Source organism: Mytilus californianus, unplaced genomic scaffold (assembly GCF_021869535.1).
Source record: "Mytilus californianus isolate M0D057914Y unplaced genomic scaffold, xbMytCali1.0.p SCAF_36, whole genome shotgun sequence".
Classification (NCBI taxonomy): Eukaryota; Metazoa; Mollusca; class Bivalvia; order Mytilida; family Mytilidae; genus Mytilus; species Mytilus californianus.
In genome coordinates this window covers 754610-777405 of record NW_026262686.1, presented here as the reverse complement: position 1 = coordinate 777405, position 22796 = coordinate 754610, and the positions used below count along the sequence as shown (strand labels likewise).

Genomic DNA, 22796 nt, shown 5'->3' with positions numbered 1-22796 from the left:
CTTATTGAAAAAAAATGCATATAAGTTCCATTCGTTATTTTATAGTCAGCATCATTTAAATCTTGGACATTTTTGAACAAAGCTCACTGATTTTGCATAATTATATAGATTCTGGTGCTGGACATAAAGCAGAAATCAATCACACAATCTATTAAATGGAAAAAAACAACCTAAAATTTCTCTTTTTTTGTGTTGGCAAGTTGCTTTTTGAAAGTTGTTAAACCAAAATCTTTATAGCAATAATAGATTGGTCGATAAGAGATTAATGCCACATCAGCAAAAATGGGTTATGGTGGACCAAGTACAAGAAATAAAAAACTTAATCAAGATGATTGTTTTTTTTTACATAAAAATATCATTTTATTCCTTAATTGCATAGAAGTTAGTTACAATGTTTGTGACAAAACAAAATGATTGGTTTAAAACATCAATAACACAAATCAAATCTTCTAAAAGTGCTACAATCAATTCACACATGAATGGATTTTCATTTAAACATATGTAAATAAATTAATTCAGATGAAACATTTTTTGAAAATATATTCAAATAGAATAAAAGGAGATGTCAGATATATATTGATTAAACAGCATTCAAACAACACAGAAAAACAGCAAAAGACATACATGTATAAAGGGCAACATATAGTCTATGTATAAAGAATTGACACGCAGGACTAATACATTAAAATATAAATAATTTAATAAAAGACATCTACCAAATGTCTATATATAAAGAATTGACAAGCAGGACTAACACATTAAAATATAAATAATTTAATTAAAGACATCTACCAAATGTCCACAGAATAGCTTTAATAAGAGAGAAAAGATAAAAATATGCACATCTTCTTATATCTTTATATCTATATAAAAAAGGAATGACTCATCTTTTAAATAATTATATTGCACATAATTTATGAAAACTAAGTGGTCACTAAAGATGTAAAAAATAAGTCCTGAATCAATACCTTCAAAATTAACAAATGCATTGCACTGTACAAAGGATTAATGGAAATAAAATTGAGAATGGAAATGGGGAATGTGTCAAAGAGACAACAACCCGACCATAGAACAGACAACAGCAGAAGGTCACCAACAGGTCTTCAATGCAGCGAGAAATTCCCGCACCCAGAGGCGTTCTTCAGCTGGCCCCTAAACAAATATATATACTAGTTCAGTGATAATGAACGCCATACTAAACTCCAAATTGTACACAAGAAACTAAAATTAAAAATAATACAAGACTAACAAAGGCTAGAGGCTCCTGACTTGGGACAGGCGCAAAAATGCGGCGGGGTTAAACATGTTTATGAGATCTCAACCCTCCCCCTATACCTCTAGCCAATTGGATACATTTCCCCTTAAAGCTGGTTTCCTTGTGAGCTAAAAGGTTAAAAATCTGATTTACAATTTAGTGTTCAGAAACAGTCATATTTGTCTGGTGTGGCTGAAATTTGGACACATTGATAGGCATAAATATTAAGAAACTGGACATTAAGCATAAAGAATATCAGTCATTTAGTTTTTAAGGTAATCAGAAATAATAACAGCTGACACAAAAAAATATCAACTACTGCAATTTTTTAATTATTTTCCAGGGAAGGAAATCTGAAATTGCTTTAATTTTCACTAATGACTCAAAATTTGACTCAAAAACATACATGGTACAAAGGGAAGGCACTTTTAACGTAAGAGTAACCACCCATAGAAACAATTTTGGGACCTGCATACATTATAAACTTGTACAATGTGATATTCCATACCAACCATAGTGAACAAATTCAACTTGCCTTCCCTGTTCCCATATATGTTTTAAAAGGAACAGTCCTAATTCATATCCGTCATGAATTCTCACTGACGTAAAATAAACATGACATTTGTAAAACAATGAATGAAAGTTAAATGTTGATGTGATATAAAAAATAAAGCAAAATTTATAATCAAATGACAATGAATAACCTCAACCTGACCTGAACTAAGGATTTCAGGATTTTTACTTCAGTTTTCGAAATCTGAAGAGAAGGTATGATAAGGCCACTTATTTAGCTCCTTAAATTTGAAAATCTAAAGTATTGTAAATCTATCAAATAACATCCTTCAGAGGTTCAGAAGACATAAGTCTATAAAGTATAAGCATTTAAAAATTTTGACTTTTATATTTGATTTAATTGTTCAAATTTTTGTATTCCATGCAAAACTTGAAATTCTGCCAAAATAGCCTCATTTTGAGATCTTATTAATTATATTTAAATATGAGCCAAGGCTTCATTTAAATATTTTAAGGATATTTTTCTAAAAGATGTCTATAACATACAATTATCAAAGCTTAATCACTATTTAAAAATTTAGAATATATAGTGTTGTGATTCTTTTGATTGTAAGTAAAAAATTTGAATATGTATGAATAATTTCAATCTATCACATTTTTCATAATTATAATGTATGCTTTTGTGTTTCATCCAATAGAGTATAGATCAACACTTTAAGGGACTCCCTACCTAAAGCTACAACAAAATATGTTCCAAATACTAACATAAAAAACATGACTGCAAAACTATGTCTTACAATTTCCAGCATCACAAACTGTTTGAAGACATTAACAAATATGTAATCATAGAACATACAAATAATCTTAACAACATAAGCTAATATCTGTGAATACATGGCTTTCTTGCAGCTAATATCTGTGAAAAAATGGCTTTCTTGCAGCTAATATCTGTGAAAAACAGGCTTTCCTAAAGCACCATAACCATGGTTAAAATTGTCTGTTTAACAATCTCCATGGTGACAAACTTCTTGTAGTGAATTAACAAACATATAATTGGAGAACATCAGATAGAGAATTCTAAACCACATCAACTGACTTCTGTGTGCAAACATGGCTCTCTGAAATAAACAAATCACATCAACTGACTCCTGTGTGCAAACATGGCTCTCTGAAATAAACAAACCATATCAACTGACTCCTGTGTGCAAACATGGATCTCTGAAATAAACAAATCACATCAACTGACTCCTGTGTGCAAACATGGCTCTCTGAAATAAATAAACAAATCACATCAACTGACTTCTGTGTGCAAACATAGCTCTCTGAAATAAATAAACAAATCACATCAACTGACTCCTGTGTGCAAACATAGCTCTCTGAAATAAACAAATCACATCAACTGACTCCTGTGTGCAAACATGGCTCTCTGAAATAAACAAATCACATCAACTAACTTCTGTGTGCAAACATGGCTCTCTGAAATAAACAAATAACATCAACTGACTCCTGTGTGCAAACATGGCTCTCTGAAATAAATAAACAAATCACATCAACTGACTTCTGTGTGCAAACATAGCTCTCTGAAATAAATAAACAAATCACATCAACTGACTCCTGTGTGCAAACATGGCTCTCTGAAATAAACAAATCACACTAACTGACTCCTGTGTGCAAACATAGCTCTCTGAAATAAACAAATCACATCAACTGACTTCTGTGTGCAAACATGGCTCTCTGAAATAAACAAATCACATCAACTGACTCCTGTGTGCAAACATGACTCTCTGAAATAAACAAATCACATCAACTGACTCCTGTGTGCAAACATGGCTCTCTGAAATAAATAAACAAATCACATCAACTGACTTCTGTGTGCAAACATAGCTCTCTGAAATAAATAAACAAATCACATCAACTGACTCCTGTGTGCAAACATAGCTCTCTGAAATAAACAAATCACACTAACTGACTCCTGTGTGCAAACATAGCTCTCTGAAATAAACAAATCACATTAACTGACTTCTGTGTGCAAACATGGCTCTCTGAAATAAACAAATCACATCAACTGACTCCTGTGTGCAAACATGGCTCTCTGAAATAAACAAATCACATCTACTGACTCCTGTGTGCAAACATGGCTCTCTGAAATAAATAAACAAATCACATCAACTGACTTCTGTGTGCAAACATAGCTCTCTGAAATAAACAAATCACATTAACTGACTTCTGTGTGCAAACATGGCTCTGTGAAATAAACAAATCACATCAACTGACTCCTGTGTGCAAACATGGCTCTCTGAAATAAACAAATCACATTAACTGACTTCTGTGTGCAAAATGGCTCTCTGAAATAAACAAATCACATCAACTGACTCCTGTGTGCAAACATAGCTCTCTGAAATAAAAAAAATCACACTAACTGACTCCTGTGTGCAAACATAGCTCTCTGAAATAAACAAATCACATCAACTGACTTCTGTGTGCAAACATGGCTCTCTGAAATAAACAAATCACATCAACTGACTCCTGTGTGCAAACATGGCTCTCTGAAATAAACAAATCACATTAACTGACTTCTGTGTGCAAACATGGCTCTGTGAAATAAACAAATCACATCAACTGACTTCTGTGTGCAAACATGGCTCTCTGAAATAAACAAATCACATCAACTGACTCCTGTGTGCAAACATGGCTCTCTGAAATAAACAAATAACATTCTTTAATATATACATAATTATTTATTTTCCAAAAGACCGAAAAAGTGTACAAATTATTGCACCTCATGTTTGCGGTATACCATCTTTTCTGCAAGTTTATTGTTTTCTGTTTGGTATTAAATTAATAATAAAAATCCATTTTGTTACATCTTGTGATCCGTTTATTTGGCAATCGCCAATGGCAGTCAGCAGGGTTTAAGAACATCCGTTGTTCGACCTGTTAGTCAAATGGGTTTTGTTTAAATATACTTTATCACTTTTTTGGTCTTTTGGAAATGTTGTTTGTGCTGTATTTAGACCCCTCTACCAAGAAATTTGTTTTGCATGCACACGTATAAAAATTGCGGTTTTTATCCAACGCAATCATAGATTTGAACGTTGTTTTCAATTTAGACTTATTCGTAATTATTTATTAACACTTTCTTATATTATATTAATAATAATATGATAACATTTTTAAGGTATATAGACAGAATGAACATAAATTGTCTGAGAATAAAAAAAAAAGAAAAAAAGTTCTAGCTAGCTTGAAGAATAAGAAATTAGCCAAACAAACCATATGTACCCTGCATGTATAATTTCTCCCAAAAATGACAAAGTTCAAAATTCTGTCATTTGTGGAAAATTTAAAGAAAATCAAAATCCTGACAAAACACACACCTTTTGTATATGCACTAACATACTGCATTATATAAAAGTTTGGGCTTCAAAACTGAAGGAGGAATTAGCTGGACAAACTGTGTACCCTATGTTGGACGGACAGGGGAAAACAAAATGCCACCCGACCGACATTCTGTTGCAGGACATATAAATTTGTAAAGATTTCCATAAAGAAAATTTGGTGTTGACAGTAGGTCTTTAGTTTCTGTTTAATCTATTCAATCAAATATTGTATTTTATTGTTGAAGACTGTTTAGTTAAAGAATCTTTAATGTTTGCAACACTTTTATCATATTCGACAAATGTTAGAAGAAAAAAGGAGTGAACTCAGGTTCTCAGGAAAGTGTCAGTGGTTTCTGCTTCTCTTTTTGTACCAGGTCTTATTTCATAAAAACAAAAACAAAATTTTTTTTCTGCTAGAAAACTAGGAAGTATATGACAATCTTTACATCAAAATCAAATTAAGTAGTTTAATTTAAAATTCACTGACCTATGCAGAGATTGCTAGTGGTTGAATCACACAATGATGTAGCATACTTACCCATGCATAAAATGTCTGTAATGGAGTAGATACAAATGTTCTTTTCGATATAAGATAAGCTAAAGGCAGGTCCAATATTGATAAATACTTTCTTAAAATGGAAGTAGTCTTTAATACAAATACTCTGGTATCTAGACAAAAAGACATAGAAATATATTGTTGAAGGTTTAATGCAGCAAGAGTCTTTAACAGAAATGTAGCAAATAACTGTACATGTATATTAAAGTTGACACTACAAATGTAGAGAAGCAAAAATACAGAATATATATATATAAAACGTCTAGATATTAGTCAACGATCTTTCTTACGAGGGCGTTGGATCCTTACGAGTAACAATACCTGTACACCTTAAATAAATTATATAAACGCCTAAAAAGTGTACAAAACAAAACCAATTTAAAAAAAAAAGAAACATGAAATGTTAGTATCTATAAATATTTTCGAAATATTTATAGATAAATACCGGTACATTACATGTTTCATTTTTAATATTGGTGTTGTTTTGTACACTTTTTAGGCGTTTATATATATATATACATGTACAGGATTTACAGAATTTTGGGATAAAGACAATCCGTTCTAATTATAATATTCTTATCCATCACGATTTAGTTGACCGTTATGAAATATCTGTTTCACAGAAGGTGACAGATATTTTCCAATTGTTAAGACAACCCTCTCCTCTTTTCCTCGAATGTGACCCTCTGGAGTAGACTTATCATCGAGTTTGTACTTACATGAGCAACACGACAGGTGCCACATCAGGGCTTCCAAAACGGTCATATATTCCGGACTTGACCGAAACTTTCATAAAAAGACCGGCTGCTCTCAGCCTCAAACGGTCAAATAGAATTGGTGTGGCACATTTTGTTATTCAAGGCATTTTCATGAAACGGTCATTTCAATTTTTACCAACTATCGATCGATAAAAATGTCCGTTTGGGGCTTTGGGCATGTCCGTTTGGGCATTTTAGTTTATAATTGTGGCAATCTATTTCACAAAGATATTTCGGTCATAATTGGGTTTAATAAAACAGAAGCAGCATATTTCAGATACTTTGAAGTGTCTCAGTTAGTCTAATCCTCTGGGTACATAAATGTACCGCTTGGTCTTTAGCTTGTGTACATCAATAAAAAGTAGAAAAAACACGTTTTCTTTTATTTAAATAACATCAAGCTGTCAAACAATTATCCCTTCAATAAGTTATATTGAAGCCATAAATCATTCACTGATTACAGGTTTGTTACCTTTGATGAGGTGTCCTTAGCTTGTCTTTATCAATAGAATTAATGATGCATAACAATGTACATAAAGGTAATCCGGTAAACGAGGTCAAACATGTAAGCGTGTATGGAACAACATCCTATTTAATTACGCTTTATAGATATTATTTTAAATGAGCATTCAGTTTTAAAAGTATCCTGATATTTAAAAGTTATTCTTCAAATAAGGATATTTATAAATGAATAAGTATGATATATATTATTTTATTTAACACAGTACATCGTGTTAAATACTGGGGTACTCTCAAGGGGAAAATTTACTAAAATATATAGGAAAAACCAATGGACAAATTTCAGTCAATAAATGATTTAACTAAGTTAAATGGTGCCGTGATCACTTCTAAATTATATCAAGAGAACAATGCCTGCTTTGAATTTATTCAGACAATTTCCGATGTTATAGAGAAAGAGGTGATGTCCGACGTAAAGTTAAGTCCCGCCGTGGGAATTATGATCGACTAAGGTGTAGTCTAGGTATTGACGCTTTAGATCAACTTATGAGGATAAGCTTAGTAGGTGTAGATGTTAAAGACTTTGACCCTGTTCCTGCTATCCGCAAATGGCAATCCGTTCGTAACCGCCATGTTTATCAGAACAATGCATTTAGCAAGCTCATGAATGTAAAATCTTTAATTAGACTAAATGAACTCTAATCTTGTGCTGTGATCTGTGCTTCTTTTCAATGTGCTCATTGTAATATTTATTGCGTGTGTTTGTCAGCATTGTGCTCTTCTGACATTTTATTGTTGTTATATGCTTACATAAAATATCATGTTGTTATTCATTAAATTATTTATCAACTGAGTATGTTTTTATTTATTCCTTATTTTCTAAATCAGGTTGGGAAATTGTACAAAGAAAAATGTTATCACTGTTCAGTAGATTTTACACGGTTTAAAACAATATCCTTCATCGGGCCTCCTCAATGTTATCTATAAATACCGCATCAGTTGTAAAAGTCACGTGGTCAGGTAATCAATACACAAAAAGAAAAGTATCACGTGTATTGATGATCAAGTTGTACTGCAATTAAAGCCAACATCAACAGTTTCAAATAAGATGGCCTTAATTTACAAAGTGTTAAGTACTCACAGAGAGAAGATAGATTATATAAACAGAAACAAAAACATGAGAACAGTCAGGTACTGAAGCTGATTGATGCAATGATGGTTACTGTATTACGATACACAGAAAAATGACACAATACCGAGGATAATATTTTATTTATTTTTAGAATGAAGAAAACAAAACAGTTATAAATAATTTTATTGCATATAACACTACTAATTATTTAGACACATATATCAATTTATGCATCCTCTCAGTTACATTTAAGTATACAGCTGATCATTGACCATCAAAAATATTTCTTTGAAAAATGTCCGGCTGTCGTCAGGAAATTTTGGAAGCCCTGTGCCACATGTGGAGCAAAAACTGCTTATCCCCGGTTTTCAGTGGGGTTTGTGTTGCTCAGTCTTTAGTTTTCTATGTTGTGTTTTGTGTACTGTTGTTTATCTTTTGGTCGTTTTTTTTTTTTTGCCATGGCGTTTTCCATTTATTTTCGACTAAAAGAGTTTGACTATCCCTTTGGTATCTTTCGCCTCTAATTTATATGTAATAATACTTACGTCTAGGCATTCTATTTTTCCCACATATATCCCTAAAACATAAAAAATGTAAAATAAGATAGTAAATAATTAGTTAATAATTAGTTTATGCAATATGTCTGGTCAATCATAAATATTTCAATGCAAGTGTACAGTTGAGAATAAGCTTCAGATATGCAGGTATTAAAAAGAAATTCTAGAGGAGTACAATTTTCATAAAATTTTCTTAACCTATATTTCTATAAATTCTGTGTAAAGTTAGTCAAATAGAACAAAACACAAACTCTTTAGCATTTCAAACTAAAAGACCTGCTCCAGATCTTAGTAGACTAAATGTTAAAGAATCAAGAAATGGATTAAATAGTAATATAGGCTGTAAAAAGAGAAAATCTTCAATTTATAACTTGACCTCAATTTGGCTATGAGAAACAACATATTTAAATTTGAAAAGCTTTGGTTGAACAATTCACAAGTTATTGCATTGAAACGACATAAAATGCCATGTTTTTATGGAACAGGCCATACCAGATTTTCATAGGAAAACTCGGTTAAAACAGAACAAATGTACATTAAGTACATGTATATAAGCCCATGTAATAACATTAAGTACATGTATATAAGCCCATGTAATAACTGCCCGAGCCCTATCATGTAAAACTGCTGCCCCAAAAAAAGGTAGGTTTTGGTATCACACAAAATTTTATTTTGCAAATTTTTTTTAATACACTACATCATGTACATACTTTTCACAGAATTAGGTTTAAATGGCTTTAAGGATGTACTTAGGTGAGGTTTAGGAATTTTTGTCAAATGTTCGGACGCCTTTGTTTTTTTCCTACGATACAGGGTAAAATATTTTGCCCTATAACACCCATTTTTCTTTACAAATAAGACTTCAATAACTCATAAAAGGTCATTTACCAAAATTTAAGCAGATTCTAGATTTCTTTTCTTTCAATTTGAGACCCAAATAATACCAATGCAAATATAAGGTAAAAGGACGAGTCAGCCTTTTCCCGCCATTTTTAAAAAATTAAATATCTCGAAAAGGAGCTCCATAACCTATCAATATTTTTAGCTTATTTTGTTCCTTAACTAATGCTCTTTTGACTTATAGTATCAATTTTAAATTCTAGTTTTTTTTAATTTCACCTAAGTACATCCTTAAATGAAACAAATTGTTACTTACTGTATACAGTTATAAAGAGCTGTGTGGTTTATGTGTCCACTTACACCATTACTGTCAAATGTGATTACCTGAAAATATACAACAGTCATCATTCAATTTCATAGTTGTAGCAAACGTTTTACCTTCCAATTTTAACTCCTTTTTCTTTCTGTTGCTGCAGATACTGAGCTTATATTGAGCATGTACTTAAGCAGGGTTTTAGCTTTTGAGGGCTTGAGTCACTTTTGTGTGATAACAAAACCTACTTTTTTGGGGCAGCAGTTTCACGATAGGACTCAGGCATTTATTGCAAAGGCTTAAATACATGAAGAAAGCATCCATGTTTAATATGTACTTACATTTTCTTTTTAAGCATTTCATTTACAAATAAAAATATAACGAAAGAGATTAAAACAAAACAGCTGTTATGCTTCAAAAGATACATATCACATAAGAATAGTTACTATTTGACATCTAGAACAGCTATTAACACTACTGCTTAAAAAAGGTAAACATTGAAATGAAAATAAAAAATAGAGTTGCAAAGCATCTTTTATTATAAAAAAAAAGGAGATGTGGTATGATGCCAATGAGACAACTATCCACCTTAAGTACATTGTATATTTGATCTAAGAAAACACTTTATACAATACATCTGAATGATTTATATAGTAAATAATCCTGTCCTTAGCTTAAATGATACAGAACAGAGAAAATGTGTATAATCAAAATAAAGGATAGAGAAAATTGGGTCAAAAAATATAAAAAATAGGAAATAATGGACATGATAGATGATTAAGTATAGAAAAAAGAGAAAAATGGCCTAAAAAATAAAGAATACAGGAAATGGAGACCCCTCTCTCCCCATAAGACTCCTTTACCTTTACACCACAATTCAAAAGACCTACTAAACCTATATGTCCTTTAGTCTGAGGGATGTAGACATATCTTGAGTAGGTATTTCATTTTTGGTAAAAATGATAATTCAGCTATCTTTCTTGGAATGAAATGATAGAATTGGGTGGGGGGAGTGTGTCTCTGTAAATTATGATTTTATCCAGAAACAACGATAAACTTAACTAATTATGGTCGTATGAAAATTTATCCAAATGGAAATGTTGACTGACAGATTTTATTTAGATGCATTAATTTTTAGTATCATTAATCGGATAAGCAAATTAACTAAATTATGACACCTGTTGTGACCAATAATTAGCTTGGGTAAACTGGCCATAAACATGTAGATAGATAGATAGATCTTTAGATAGATCTTTATTCTCATTAACTAAATAACATAGTTACAGAGATGAAAATATAAACAAAATACAACATATTATGCATGTGTGAAATATACATAAATAAATGTAATTTAACCAGGAGGACAGACTTTCACTGATATATAGTTTATAAATCTACATAATTTTTCTAGTAAGACAATATTGACTGTAGCGAATACATTTTTAAATTTAAGAATATTAACATTTGTACAACAATAGTGTGGTAAATATTTATATCGTTCTTTTTTGAAAAAAGGACAAGACATTACATAATGGAATTCATCGCCGATGTCAGTAGATTCACAAAGGTGGCATAGTCTCTTGGGTCTTTGAACATTTTGCCACCTCCCTGTCTCCACTAGCAAACGGTGATTGCCACATCTAAATTTACATAGTTTCAGTGCATTATTTAACGATAAAATTGAAATATAATTTTCAAATTTAAGTTCTGTTTTGAATAATTTATAACATAGACCTTTTGATGATTGATTTACATTTCTAGCCATTCTTGTCAAAACTGATCTTTTAACTTTTGTTCAATGCTTAATACAAACCATTTTTTTGAGATACAATCTTGATTTTGCCATATGTTTGACATTCCACAATTATCAAAAATACTTTTGATACATAACAACCATTTGTTTTCAATTCCATACTTATTAAAATTAATATATATCAACTTATATAACATTGACGAAATCTTGTTATCAAGTGTGTTATCAAGAAGGTTACACCAAAATTTTATCATCTGTAATTTAACGTATAAAGAAATAGGATATCTTCCCAATTCCCCGTAAACCATAAAATTTGGAGTCAATCTTTTTTACCGTAAAACATGTTTACAAAAACTCAAATGTACCCTTTCCAAAATGCCAAGATTTTCGTATCCCCAGATTTCGGCCCCATATAAACATGATAAAAGTATCGGTAAAACAGCTTTATCAAACATATCGAGCTGGCATTCTATAGATAGATGGTTAGATCTACACTTCTTAATAACACAATACATAGCTCTAGTAGCTTGGTCTTTAAGATATTTTCTAGTTGCAAAAAAAGAAGCATTTCTATAGAATATTACACCAAGGTATTTATAGTTCTTAACAATTTCTATCTCTTCGTTATTAATATAAAACTTCAAATTATTCTGTGGTCTACCTTTTGAAAATATCATTACCTTTGTCTTGTTAACATTAATTTTAAGTTTCCACTTTTCACAATATTGAGAAAAACTATTTAAAAGTAATTGCAAATCTGTGCTTGTCTCAGCAAGTAAAATCGAATCGTCAGCATACAATAAGACAAATATCTTAAAATAAATATCCAGTTCATCTTCTATATCAGAAGTAATTGAAAGTATATAGATATAAGAAGATGTGGTATGAGTGCCAATGAGACAACTCTCCATCCAAGTCAAAATTTATAAAAGTAAACCATTATAGGTCACAGTACGGTCTTCAACACGGAGCCTTGGCTCACACCAAACAGTAAGCTATAAAGGGCCCCCAAAATTACTAGTGTAAAACCATTCAAACGGGAAAACCAACGGTCTAATCTATATAAAAAATGAGAAACACTTATGAACCACATGAACGAACGACAACTACTGAACATCAGATTCCTGACTTAGGACAGGTGCAAACAAATGCAGCAGGTTTAAACTTTTTGATGGTACCAAACCTTCACCCTTTTTCTGAAACAATAGTGTAACATCACAACATAGAAAGACACACTATAAAATATCAACTGAAATAGCTTAACTCAATCAAAGGACATATTAACACCATTGAACATACACTGAACAAATAAATTTGACCTATGATACAATGTAAATACAAAATAAATAAACTAAGGGAAGAATAATAAAAGTAACATGTTATATCGGTATGAAATGTTAAACAATTAAAGAAAAACAATATGCTCGAACAAAAATATCAGCTGTTTGCAATAACTTTAAACACAGGTAAATGAAAATAATTTTGTTGTTAGGTATACGTATACAGTTCCAATAGAGAAAGGAAATATTTTTACAAAATAAATAATTTTGATGTTCATAGTACGAAGTGAAAATTTATAGTAATACCAAACACTTATAAAAGCTGGTATATAGACCAGATATAACCCTGAATAACATTAATTAACAAAAAAAGCAATACAATTAGTATCAACAGGTCAAATAAACAAGAAAGTACGATTTGAGAGTACTCGCAGTTACTGACAGCTAGTAAAAAGCCAAAACAATTAATAATAAAAAATCATGCATCAGAGACTAAAATCAACTAAAACACATCCCAGGGATTTAGTATTTTAACGTCATGGACAGTCAAAGAAGACATGACTAGTGCAATGCCAAAAATAAATGTATCGACAGACAGTAGGATAGTTAGGAGTTTAACCTCTTTATAGATCAAAACGAACGTGGGTGTGTCTTAATACATCCCGTTTGAAAAGAATACAAATTTAGTTATGGTTTAATTTGCTGATGACAAAATCGATATTAGTGCCAATGTAAACTATATTCAAAGATCTAATTACAACATTGGTAAGATAACCTTTACTAATAAGTTTGTTTAAAGGTTCGATGAGTTTACACGGATCACATAGTGATTTCCGCGCTTTAAGTACAATATTATCGTAAAATTTAGGATGTGAAATACCGTTTTTAATCAGTTTTCTACAAGTACAGCCAAATTTACTAATCAAATCTTTGTATCTATGAAAGAACTTAGCAAAAGTTTTATATAATTTATGGTAACGAAATCCCTGATATAATAATTTACCAGTGATGCATTGATTACGTTCGTTAAAATCTATGACATCACTACACACACGGGCATAACGAACGAGTTGGGATATATAAACACCGTATGATGGAGCCAAAGGAACATCGCCGTCTAAAAAAGGAAAATTAACAATAGGGAATGAAAAATCGTCTCTTTTGTCGTAAATTTTATACCTTTTAAATCACTATTTTCTAAAAATTCATGAAGATCATTTAAGTATAAAGAAAATAATAAAGGAGAAAGATTTTCTCCTTGGCAGACTCCAATATCACTTACAAACATGTCAGATGCTTCATTATTATGTACAACTCTTGATTTAACATCTTTATACAAATTTTCTACAATTCTAAGAAATTTACCAGTTATCTTATTTAAAACAAGCTTATACAGAAGTGAGTTTCTTTGAACAAAGTCAAAGTCTTTTTCAAAATCAACGAATACACAATGTAATTTTTTTCGTTTGACACATATAGCAACTCGAAGAGTGCATATAATGAAAAAAATATGATCGTTGGTAGAGTAGCCCTGTCGGAAGCCTGCTTGGTTTTCGTTCAAGATATTTAGTTCATCAACAAATTCACCCAATCTATCATTAAAAATAGATGTAAAAATCTTACCGAGGCTTGACAATAAAGTAATAGGCCTATAATTTTTTGCTTCTAATTGACATCCTCTGTTCTTGAACACTGGTATTATGTTTCCAATAAGCCAGGCCTCCGGCAGAATACCCGTATCAAAAATAAGATTAAACAATTTAGAATATACATCAATCATACTGTCAAGAGAATTTGCAACATATTCATTGATTATTTTATCTTCACCTGGCGATTTGTTGTTTTTCGCCTTTTTAATAGCTTTGATAATTTCGTCATGTGTAATTACACCATTCAGTGTCTCATTTACATGATTTGAGTTCAAATCATTATCGATGACAAACGTGTCTTCAATTTTGTTTTCATTCAATTCTTTAAAAAAATTAAATAAAGTTTCAATAGATATATTGCTTTTTTCTCGTTGTCTACCTCTGTTAAAAAGTTTCCAAAATTCTTTGGGATTTTTGGATTTTAATTTTTTCATATTATCACTTATTTCTTTATTATACTTCTTAATGTTTTCATCCATTACACTTTTATAGTAATATTCACAGTGTCGTAATCTTTCTTTAAATAAATTTGACCCATAATGTTTATACATTCTTTGTGCCTTTCTCGGTTCTTTCTTTGCCTTTTTACAATCAAAATTATACCATTGTTTATTATGCTTTCTATTACAATTCAGCATATTTCTATTAAAATTATGTGTACCAAATGTTGCTTTTGCAGAATCAATTAAAATATCAGTAATATTTGTAACTACAGTATTTATTTCATATTTTGTTACATTTTCTTGATTACTATAAACAGATAATTCATCAATAACATTTCTTATTTTGTCTACATCTATGTTATTCTTGAAATCATTCACTTGCTCAAATTTCCATTTTCCAATTTTATTTTCTTCTTGGTAGGATAACTCTGTAGTGTGTAGTTCAATGAAGGGTTCACCATATTAATAGATAGTTTCATAGGTGAGTGAACATCAGAAAAAAGTTAAGAAAATTGAAGAACTTCAAAATTCGATTCGCATCTTAAAAAGTGTGAAGTACAAACAATATAATCTATATTAGTAACATCTTGACCAACTCTACCGTTTAAAATAAATACTTTGTTATTTTTACAAAATTCAAAAAACTTTCTACCATAACAATTTACAACTTTGTCTGGATTATTTCTTGTTTTTGATATATTTAAATCGTCTAACATATATACATCAGTATAATCAGATTGATCAGTAAGGTTGTCAATAACAAAATCATCTACATGTATATCATCTTCATCATAAAAATCGGACAAATTTGCTGTTCGACTGTTAAGGTCTCCGACCAAAATAATATAATCAGATTTTTCAGAAAATCTCTGAAGTTCAAGTTCTATCTCATTAAAAGCTTCTTTCGGATGTATAATTTGTATTTACTGGTGGTATGTAAACTATACCAATAAAAACGTTTTTAGGTAAATTTAAAACTTTCTTATCAATAGTAAACCAATAACAGGCCTCTACAATAACTTTTTTTTCAACTTGCCCAATAGGACAAGTACACATCAAAACTTACTTGTCCGAATGAAATTGTAACTTGTCCAAAAAAAAAAACTTAATATTAACCTTTTTTGCATTTTAAGTTGATTCAATGAACATAAGAATAGAATTTGATTTATATCTCTTGATATCCTTTTCAAAAATATGAGTCGAGAACAACTGAATCAAGTCATGTCACAGGATTTAGGTTCTAGTTTTCATCAATGCCAAAGTCTCATCAGACTCTGCACATGAGGCACAGTCTGGTAGGCCTGTCAGTCTACACTCATTTGGTTTGTATCCTGGTCTTTCATGTTGGTAAAATATTGATTATTATGATTAATGCTTTACAACAAACAGCTTTGTTTTTAATATATTAAAATGTTTATTCAAACGCAATCAAGTATTGTTTTGTCTACATATGATGAAATATGATTCTGTGAATTTTATGGTCAATAATTTCTTCATTTTTTATTTTAAAAAATATTTTTGTTAAATAAAATTTATCATATTTATTATAAGCAACAGAAAAGGGTAGGGAAATGAGGTACTGGTTGGCTTGGTCCCGAAATGTCTCCTACGGTGCCACACTGTCTATCAAACATGGAAGGATTGGTTTCCGTGCCGGTGCCGAACTGTCTTGTTACCTTATCTACAAAGCGCATTCTTGATTTCATCCAAGACTGGTTTCCGAGAATATTACGCGTTTTATCTGTTATAAAGTATCAGTCAAAGAACCAGTTTTAAATTATCGATATGTAAACATGGTAAACATGTCAAATTAATATTTGTTTTTATCTTTTCTTGTTTTTTTGTTTATTACTCAATACTTTGTTCATCAAAGTTGGATTTAATTTATTTTCTACAAAATGATTTTACTTGTCCCGTCGGACAACCTTGATCTAGCTTTTACTTGTCCGACCTTTTTTTCCTCTGGTACCGGACAATCGGACAAGCGTTATTGTCGAGCCCTGAATAAACAAATTTGCATTCAGTTTCAATAGGTTTAATATATTTTTCTAAATACTTCCGGTAACCTAAAGCAATACCACCAGATCTATGGTTAGAAAGTTTGTGTCTATTTTTAAAACTAAAAATAAATTCATCACAATTGATTAAGTCGCAATCATCTAGTTTAGTTTCTGTAAGACAGATAATATCATGATTACACAATAGGGATTTAAATCCAGGGTAAAGTAATTTATTTTTAATACCACATACGTTTAAACATAACAGGTTAATGATATTGTCAGTTTTATTTACAGTTAAATTCATATCACGAAGGTGAAAGTCACAGGTATCGGTTGACTGGTCACTTCGTTCTGTATCTTTGCCTCCAGGTTGTCCTAATATTGTTTTTGAAACGTCTGCCATTGTTATTTCTTGGCGTTGATTTTGGGCAAGCGCCTTCATCATATTAGTTTCATCTCGGTTGTTGTCTTGACACTCCAGAATTTTGCTGATCGGTTTTCTCTGGTGGAAAAAATTCAACTCCATCTATGAAGAGGCGATCCCTCCTAAAGAATGCCTTTTTTACTCTGTCTTCGTGCTTCTTGGAAGAATGGCCATAACGATTTTCGTCTGTCATTAATTTCTTCAGGAAACTGCTCACTAATGCCGAAACCAGTATCTCTCAACTCTCTTGTTGTCAAGTTAAATTTCATAACAATTTTGTTTTACTCATACAAATTTAAGTGACGAAATTGATCAGCAATTCTTACCTCATTTTGACAATCATTTCATCATGTTCATAAATTGTGAAAAATAACAAGTCAAATCGCTTAATTCTATACAATATTATCATGATTATTAGCTGTCCTTCAAGCTGGTCTATTTTTGACAAAAATCATGTTCCTTGTCTACATATTATTTGCAGCAAAATGTCATTTGTGTTGCTCCTACATATTCAGTTTTTACAAGATTTTGTGCAGGGTTGGCAAAGTATTACCCGAGCAGGAAAACCTGGGTTTTTCACAGGCTGGGCAATACTGGGTAATATGATTTTTCAAGCTTATTTTCACACAAAATAGTAAAGACTTGTTGTAGTTTAATAGTATTATAGCTAAATAATTTAATTTTGGATGTAACACGTCTTCTGATTGGCTGAAAGTGTTTTGCCTATAAGCTCATAGACATAATTTTGTCATGTGACCATGACGTCACTGTTTTTTTTCAAAATTTAGACCTTAAAAACGGAATTTAGAATTAAATTATAAGGAATGACAGTAATATTTTTTCTGTCTTTTCGAAATAACCTAAAAAATGTGGTTCACACTTTTAAATAAACCGCTACACAGGTTATTCAATGTGCACCACATTTTTTAGGTTATTTCTTCATAGACAGAAAAAATATTAAAGTCATTCCTTAAATATATACATTTTATACAGATAACCATAGAGAGTCATTCCTGAAGATTGAAAATTGTGTTGTATAGTATGACAACAATAACCTCCTGTGCATACTGTAATTGACTGTAAATCTTCCAGACTTGTGACTTGTTGATTAGAAAATTGTTTTAGATGTTTACCTTATTAGGTTGTAATCCATATATAATGGCTATTATTTCTTTTTCTAAAACCTCTGCATCCCAATCGATGCTGGGACTATCTGGTAACTTTCTGGAAAAGACAATGAAAGATGCATACAAAATTATGGACTTGAAACCAATATAAACCAGGACTATCTTGTAACTTGCTGAAAAAGACAATGAAAGATGGATCTAACTACATTGTATATGTATAAAATTTCATGTAGATACGATAAACAGTGGTTCTGATAACTTCTGAAACTGGTCAAAATTTAAAAGGTAAAAGGGGTATAATTCTGGATTAAGCAAACAGAATCATAAATGCTTTCAACATGGTGATGTTTGAATGTTAAGATAAATAATTCTACAAAATTTAAGGTGAATTAAACAAAGATAAAGTTGGTCTGAATATACCGACAGGCTGATTCCTATATACCCCTAAAACTTTGTTGGGGTATAATGATGAGCAAAGAAACCTTTATTGATACTTATGCAAAAATTTATTTTATATAAGGGAATAACAACATGTGATGCATGTCTTAACAGAGGGAGAGTACATGGATCTCTGCCGCTCATATTTTAGAAATGGAGTCCCTGCTAGATTTTGGAAATCCCAAGATGAGAACCAATTTCTCACCTAAGTATTCCTAAGCCTGGGTTTCCAAAATGATTATAGAGAGCTTGTTATTTTTCTGACTGAAGACTTTAGAAATTCAAAGGACTTCACACTAAATATTTTAGGGAGCTGGTACTTACGCATGATCTACTTGGCGTATATTTCTTTCAGGAATTCCAAGCACACTACAGCTTTTTATCAGTTCTTTCGTGCGCTTGTCACCTATTTTATAGTAATCACCTATAAGTAAAATTAATATTATTTACATCCTTATTCCAATAATTACAAAAAATACATAGAAAGGATAGCAGGAATATCCAAAAACACAACAGACCACAACATGTAGATCTGTGTTAAAAAAAAACAGCCTTACACATATATATTTTTGTAAACAGTCAAACCTGCATTACATGTATTACGCATTCACTCATGGGAAGTATTAAAATTGACTGCTCAAGACTGGTGACCTTTTAAATGCGATTCTGAAAAATTCCAATTCCGACAATGATCGTGACCAGGTACACGGCAAATAGTTTTAGTGTTTTCAATTGGTAGAGTTATCGTTCTTGGGCCAGTGAAATAAAAAGAATGGTGGATTCCGAAGTTGTAAATTGAAAAAAACTTTTAAACATAAAAATAAGGAGACGAGGTATGATTGCCAATGAGACAACTATCCACCAAAGTTCAAATAAAGTGGGTAACTGTACGGCCTTCAACAATGAGACAAACTTATACCGTATAGTCGGCTATAAAAGGCCTGACATGAAAAATTTGAAACAATTCAATTGAGAAAACAAACGGCCTAATTTATAACAAAACAATTAACATGATTAACGAAAAACAAATATGACAGACATGAAACAACGAAAAACACTGAACTACAGGCTCCTGACTTGGGACAGGCACATAAAGAATGTGGCGGGGTTAAACATGTTTGTGAGCGCTCAACCCTCCCCCTAACCTAGGACAGTGGTGTAACAGCACATCATAAGAACACACTGTAAAAATCCGTTGAAAAAGGCTTAACTCATCAGATCGATACAAAGCAGAAAAACATCAAACATAAACACAGACATTTTAAAGTACATTATGTAAATATTCATGGAGAGATAAGTCGGTGATACTGTTTTTAATGGAAAGTGAAAGAATTGAACATGAGGGAATCAAGAATTCCCCTGCGCTTACATGATCTCGGTGGCAAATGGGTTCCAATTCTCATTTTTACTTCAATACTGAACTCATATATTTTTTGCTTATATTGGTAAACAAAAACATTAAAATGACTGTTGTTAAAAGTTTTAATAATGTGAGAAAATAAGGTGACTGCGTAAAAGAGTTAAATTATATATATATACAGTAAATGTTTGGGAGGGTCTGAAAGTGACCGTTGGAGACAGGTGACTGCTGAAACGAGGTGACCATAAAGGCAGGTTTGACTGTATTATAAATGCCTAAGAATGTAACTTTAACATGCTAATGAGTGTTATGAAAATAGTTAGATTTCATAGATTCAACAATATTTTGCTGGACAAACTAGCGTCAGCAGGTGCATGCAGCCATCCAGGTTGAATCAGATGCTGATAAGCCATTTTATAGTAAAATAAAAGAAGAATGTGTCTGAGGAGACGAATGCCCCCGCTCAAGCTTAGCAACAAAAATGGGACAGACAGATGGTCAAGGGTAACACTTAATGCCCCTGTCACCTATGTAAATTTTTTACAAGAAGCTGAACTGAACTTGTTTGTGTTGCACAATGTCTAGTTGGAGTCTGTATTGTGTTCAAAGTGGACTGTTTTTTTTTTTTAAAATCGAGATTACACTGATGTCTGACAGTCCTTTTGGGACTTGCTTGGGCTGTTGGACATCAAAGAGTAATCATTAAAGAGGACTTGGGGTATTAATTTTTTGTCTAAATTTCTAAAATTAAAATCTGTTAAACAGATAAATCATACACCATGTAGCAACAACTTTTTTGGCTTTAACTTTCAATTATGGACTACAAATGTATGTTCTTTCATTTTCCTGATTTGCCTCTTCATCCAATGGGTCAAATTACTACTTAATTAGCACATAGAAACACTTTTGTATAATAAACTCATCATAGATACCAGGATATAAATTTTCTCCCATTGCATGATTACGAATTCTCAGAGGAAATAACATGAGATCACAATATCACATAGAAAGCAAAGTAAATGTTTGTTGTTGAAAATGGAGTTTGGGCATGTTGGGGGGATTGAAGATTTTGTTTTTGCTACAGACAGGTTATATTTCATTGCTGAATAAAAGTTAACAGTGATGTAGTCATGGACAAAAAATAAATGGTATGCGATTTATCTGCTTGACATTGGATCTATTTTGATTTCCAGACAGTACATTGTACTAGTAATCTAGTATGTGTCTGCAGTTCCATTTTTCTATATTGAATGGGCTTTGTCAGCAACAGAGCAATCTCTTGACTACTGTTTTAATTTCATTGATTGATTATGATGATTATGTTATATTATTAAATACCAGTCAGTTAAAAGAGCTAAAAAGAGCTCATGTACATTTTTGTACAATGTTAATTTTTATATATGAAGAACCTGACTTAGAATAACGATTACTTTAATTTCAGGGTTTTTTTAATATGTCTTTTCTTCCTGGTTATAATTTTGTTTGTCATTCTGACATGGACTTACTTTGAAAGCTCCTTTTTAAACACTATGTTATCCAGACTAGAATAAACAGTTAAGGATGCTCAAATCATGTCAATTCATCCCTGTTTTTGCATGTCTTGTTTGTCAATATTCATGATTTCCCTTAATCCGTTTCCATCTCATTAATATTTTGTGTTCTGTCTTGTTTTATAATTGTTACAGTAATGATATAATTTGAATGAACCAAGGGGGTAAGAGTTCCTTATTGTACCCCTGTGAATAATCCCTTTTGGAACTCTAATTTTCTGATTCGGCAGCCCTCAAATAAGAAATTGATCCAGACTTAGATTTTCACCCTCCCACACACATCTCTGGTACTCACATGGTACTTAGACCAGAGTTTGAACTAGATAGGTCAAAGTGGCTCCTGGCTTTCACCAGGTGATCAATCTGTAGATATCTCCTCGGTTCGTTTGCTTCCTCCGAGAAGCCCAGTACATGTACATTTTACTTCGACTTCCTCCACCATAATAACAGCATATATGTCTAGAAATGTGTCCTAACACTCCCTTGGTGTTGGGTTGGGGATAATCAGTGGTGGTGGGTTGTATCTAAGTTAGTGACACATCTCCATTTATCCTTATACTTATAGGGAGTGTACATGGATTCCACTGTACCCTCGAAGCTCTTGATAGATGCTTCGCATATCGGAGGAAGTTACGTACATACATACATGTACATGTATTAAGTAAACTGTAAAGCATTTTAGTGTTTTTTCAGCTGTAGAGTGTTTTAATTGAATCAAAATAATATTATTAACCTTTAGATAAACACAGAACATATACAAAGTTTCCTTTTGAAGTTTCTGCTTGAACTGTTGGTGAAAAGAACATACATTCATCGTCTGGGTGAGCTGTAATCAGCAGTATTTTGCGTGGAAATTTGGGGATTTTTACTTTCCTCCAAATAAAAGCAAAATATGTAAAGATGCATGTTACAATATAAATCAACACTATCCCAATTAAAGCACTTTGTTGGCAATATTTTTCAAAAATTTCACTTAATCCCGCCATGTTTGTTTAGGCCGGTTTGTTTA

At 31.6% G+C, this 22796-nt stretch overlaps 1 protein-coding gene across 14 annotated transcripts; it reads right to left on the bottom strand.

Annotated features, from left to right (window-relative positions):
- Positions 1-744: 744 nt before the first annotated feature.
- LOC127736762 (N-acetylglucosaminyl-phosphatidylinositol de-N-acetylase-like) lies at positions 745-22782 on the bottom strand. 14 transcript variants are annotated; one of them, XM_052247340.1, is made up of 7 exons: positions 22521-22782; positions 19202-19301; positions 18446-18536; positions 9767-9834; positions 8599-8630; positions 5687-5817; positions 745-2886 (listed from the first exon to the last, which is right to left on the bottom strand). In XM_052247340.1, the coding sequence occupies exons 1-7, from the start codon at positions 22771-22773 to the stop codon at positions 2770-2772; spliced, it is 792 nt and encodes a 263-aa protein (XP_052103300.1). In that variant the 5' UTR covers positions 22774-22782; the 3' UTR covers positions 745-2769. The 14 variants fall into 14 exon arrangements, with proteins under 14 accessions (XP_052103300.1, XP_052103308.1, XP_052103313.1 ...); XM_052247348.1 differs by lacking the exon at positions 745-2886 and adding an exon at positions 2893-2936; XM_052247353.1 differs by lacking the exon at positions 745-2886 and adding an exon at positions 2966-3036.
- Between the last annotated feature and the right edge of the window lie 14 nt (positions 22783-22796).